This window comes from Cebus imitator, unplaced genomic scaffold (genome assembly GCF_001604975.1).
Source record: "Cebus imitator isolate Cc_AM_T3 unplaced genomic scaffold, Cebus_imitator-1.0 Scaffold536, whole genome shotgun sequence".
In the NCBI taxonomy this organism is placed as follows: domain Eukaryota; kingdom Metazoa; phylum Chordata; class Mammalia; order Primates; family Cebidae; genus Cebus; species Cebus imitator.
Window position 1 is genome coordinate 639,893 of NW_016107851.1, and position 4,283 is coordinate 644,175.

At 47.3% G+C, this 4,283-nt stretch overlaps 2 protein-coding genes across 9 annotated transcripts in view; both read right to left on the minus strand.

Annotated features, from left to right (window-relative positions):
- Window positions 1–4,283, minus strand: part of SPATA13 (spermatogenesis associated 13) — a 335,263-nt gene that overhangs the window by 6,055 nt on the left and 324,925 nt on the right. The window lies entirely within an intron of this gene.
- Window positions 1–4,283, minus strand: part of LOC108293385 (complement C1q and tumor necrosis factor-related protein 9A) — a 16,591-nt gene that overhangs the window by 6,055 nt on the left and 6,253 nt on the right. For 2 of the 3 annotated variants that reach the window (XM_037733533.1, XM_017514720.2), the window contains exon 2: window positions 887–1,074. In XM_037733533.1, the coding sequence (XP_037589461.1) occupies window positions 887–1,052 (166 nt within the window). In that variant the 5' untranslated portion in view covers window positions 1,053–1,074. Of the gene's footprint in view, window positions 1–886; window positions 1,075–1,189; window positions 1,310–4,283 lie in introns of all 3 variants that reach the window. The other variant, XM_037733532.1, reaches the window with a different exon arrangement.

A 4,283-nucleotide genomic window follows, 5' to 3' on the forward strand; every position in this document is an offset into this window, starting at 1 on the left:
ACATAAAGTTGCTTCCTGGTGACCCTTGGCTTCATCCAGTCCCCACAAAAAACCACCAAGCCACCAATGCCATAAGCTGAGACATGTTAGAAACACCAACTTATCTTTAAATAGATCCATAGAAGTTTTGATATTTTCTTTCTGCTCCCAGATGGATCATTTTGTGTATGTCTTAGATATGTGACCGTAGGGTCAAGACCAGGGCTCAAGAATGACACCCCATTCGGAAACCAAGTCTATTGACTGTCATTATGGAAACCACTCAGACTTCCCGGCTTTTGCAAATCTCCCTCCCAGAGGCTGGATCCGGTTCCCAAATCCCCAGACCCTGGGACAGGGTCCCAACCTAGGTCATTGATGCATAAGCAGCAGCTGTATGGCTCAGATTCTCGTCTCCTTTTGTGTCACCCGTCACTCCGCGTCTCCTGCCTCATGGCACGATGTGATATTAGCTCTCACCTGCACTGCAGCTGGGCGCTTGCTGCCAAATAATTCGTGATCAGATCTCCACTGGACTTATGTTGCCAAAAATTCATCACACCTGTCGCCTGAGGTGGGCGAATCCATGACATCATGTACTACTGAAAATGTTCTATGGTATCAGAGGTGAGAGAGCTCAGGAGGGCAGAGGTCATGTCCATCCCATCCTGTGCTCTCCACCAGCACTGGGCACAGAGTGTGGCATGGAGCAGGGCCAGTGAGTGCTGCTGGGTGGACGGGTGGATAGACGAATGGGGTCAGGCCCTGGTGAATGCTGCTGGGTGGATGGGTGGATGAATGCGTGGGGTGTGAGTGGGTAGGTGGAAAACCGCACAGATGATGCGTGAAGGAGATTAAAGGAATGAAGGGAGAAGTTGAAAGGCAGCCGAAGCCTCCAGGTGAGTACCTGCATCCCCTTTGTCACCCTTTGCTCCGTCTCGTCCATCTCTTCCAGGCAGACCATTGTGACCGGGGTTCCCAGGGATGCCAGGGTGCCCTTGCCTGCACGTGTCCTGTGAGTTTATGCCCCCTGTGCAGATTCCAATGGCAAGCAGAAGCCACCAGATCCTCATGGTTCAGATGACAGACTCTGAACTGAAAGAGGGAAACAGAAACCCAAAGGAGAAACCTTTGTTGCTGGGGCCCTGGACACAGCCTCTGTTCCGTGCAGTGGGAAATGGATGAGCTGTCCCCTGCCCCAGACCCATACCTGGACAGACTTGGACAGAAGGCTCAGGGCAGGGAAGGGCAGAAGCCTGGCAGCAGACCAAGCTGGTTACAATCAGAAAGACATCGTCTTTGGAAGGTAACACTTGTGATTGGAACCACTCTTCAAGGTGAACAGGCAATAAAAAAGCCAAGTTTAAGGTCAGGATCCTCTTCCATTTATCATTTAGCTTTGAGGAAATGAGTTTTCTGAACCAGAGATAAATGCCTACTTATCTCACAGGACTGTTGTAAAGACCAAATTGTATCACAATATGCATAAAGGTACATTTGAAATAGTAAAGCAAACAGCATTACCCCTGATCCAGCAATTCCACTGCTGTGCATCTACACAAAAGAAGTGAAAGCAAGGACTGGAACAGAGCTCCATGTTCACAGTTGCATTATTTTCCATAGCATTCTGGAAGCTGTTAGCCAGGAGAAGACGCCTCACAGAGCAGACGTGCAGGATGGTGGTTAGAAAGAAAGAAAGTTGCTTTCTGTGACCCTTGGCTTCATCCAGCTCACTCAAAAAGCCATCAGGCCAGCAAATGCCATAAGCTGAGCCATGTTAGAAACACCAACTTCTCTTTAAAAAGGTCCATAGAAGTTTTGATTTCTTCTTTCTGCACCCAGATGGATCCATCAAGTGTCCATCAGTGGATAAACAGATACATGCAATGTGGTAGGTCCACACAATGGAATAGTCTTCAGCCTCAGAAAGAAAGGAAATTCTAACACGTGTTACAACATGGATGGACCTGGAGAACATTTTGCTAAGTGAAACCTGCTAGTCACAAAAAGACAGACCTGGATAATTTCACTTATGAGAGGCATCTAGGACAGTCAAACTCATATAAAGAGAAAGCAGGATGGTGGTTGCCAGGGGTGAAGAGAGAGGGAAAAGGGAGTTGATTGATGGGTACAGAGTTTCTCTTTGGGAAGATTTAAAAAGAGTTCTGGGGATGGATAGTGGTGATGGTTGCACAACAAAGAGAGTGTACTTAACGCCACTGAACTGTGCCCTGAAAATGGTTAAGCTGGTAAGTTTTATGTTATATATTTTTTACCACATTAAACAATTAAATTATTATTATTTTTTTTTTTAAGATGGGGTTTCACCATGATGGCCAGGCTGGTCTTGAACTCCTGACCTCAGGTGATCCACCCATCTTGGCCTCCCAAAGTGCTAGGATTACAGGCATGAGCCACCATGCCTGGCCAATTAAATTAAATTAAAAAAAAAAATAGTAAACAGGCCAGGCATCGTGGCTCACGCCTGTAATCCCAGTACTTTGGGAGGCTGAGGCAAGCGGATCACGAGGTCAGGAGTTTGAGACCAGCCTGGCCAACATGGTGCCCTGTCTCTACTGAAAACACAAAAATTAGCTGGGCGAGGTAGCACAAGCCTGTAATCCCAGCTATTCGGGAGGCTGAGGCAAGAGAATCGCTTGAACCAAGGAGGCAGAGACTGCAGTGAGCTGAGACCCCGCCACTGCACTCCAGCCTGGCGACAGAGTAAGGCTCCATCTCAAAAAAAAAAAAAAGAAAAGAAAAGAAAAAATAGTAAAGCATTCCAGGCAGTCTTACTGTAATGAGAGGTATTCTTTGAGTCTGGGTCTTGTTCTAGGAGGCCACTGCGAAGAAGGGCCACACACACACAGAAAAGGCCACACAGTTCAGAAGCGCGTTTTCAAGTCTCTTCCTCTATAGACACTGCCCCCACCCCAGGTTAGCCATGCGGTTTCCCGCCGCAGCAGAAGCAGGAGCTAAGACTGCACTTGGACAGTGCTCCAAAAGATGGAGCAGCAAACGCAAGTCCCAGAAGGCAGATGAAACGTGAACGGTCGGACCTCCTGACTCAGCAACGCTCCCTGTCAAGGCTGCGGACACCACGTTCCTCCCCTACATGGCGCCTGTCATGGCAGGGGCTTCACATTTGTTTATATAATTACAGGGTGAAGAATCTGGCTCCCTGCCTGCCTGTATTTTCTCATTACTGTCTTCCCAGTACTCAATATTAAACTTGGAACAGCAGATTGAACAAACATTTGTTGAATGAAATTAAGGTGTCACGGGAGATGTCTTGGGATATATACAGTTATAATTTTCGGAGACAAGGTCTTGCTCCATCACCCAGGCTGAAGTACAGTCATGCAATCAAAGCTCAGTGTAGTCTTGACCACCCAGTTCACGCAATCCTCCTGCCTCAACCTCCCAATAGCTGGGACTACAGACAGGCACCATCTTATCCGGCGATTTTTTTTTTTTTTTTTTTTGAGGCAGAGTCTTGCTCTTGTCACCCAGGCTGGAGTGCAATGGCCAATCTCCTGTCACTGCAACCTCCACCTGCCGGGTTCAAGCAATTCTCCTGCCTCAGCCACCCGAGTAGCTGGGATTACAGGTGCCACCACCATGCCCAGGGCATTTTTGTATTTTCAGTAGAGATGAGGTTTCACCATGTTAGCCAGGCTGGTCTCAAACTCCTGACCTCAGGTGATCTGCCCATCTCAGCCTCCCAAAGTGCTGGGATTATAGGTGTGAGCCACTGTGCCCAGCCCTAATCATCTATTTATTTATTTCCTTTCTTACTCCTTTTTCTTTTCTTTTTCTTTCTCTCTCTCTCTTTCCCTCCATCTCTCTTTTTCTCTTTCTTGTCTTTATTTCTTTCACTCTCCTTCTTTCTCTCTCTCTTTCCTACTCCCTCACTCCCTTTCTCTTCCTTTCTTCCTCCCTCTCTCTCTCCCTCCCTCCCTCCCTCCCTTCCTTCCTTCTTTTTTTGAGACACTGGGTCTCACTCTGTTGCCAAGGCTGCTCTTAATCTCCTGAGCTCAAGCAATCCTCCCACCTCAATCTCCCAAAGCGCTAGAGTTACAGGCTGGAGCCACTGCACCTTGCTTCTAGAATTTTGAAAAACAAAAACAGCGGTCTAGTGCAACTGGTCAAAACCCAGATCCTCTCATAGCGCTGATAGCCATGTAAATCTGCACATCTTTCTGGAAACCTTAAAGAGAAAAAGACATCTATGTCTTTCACCCTGTATTCCTAACCCTAAAATTCTTTTTTTTTTTTTTCCGAGACGGAGTTTTGCTCTTGTT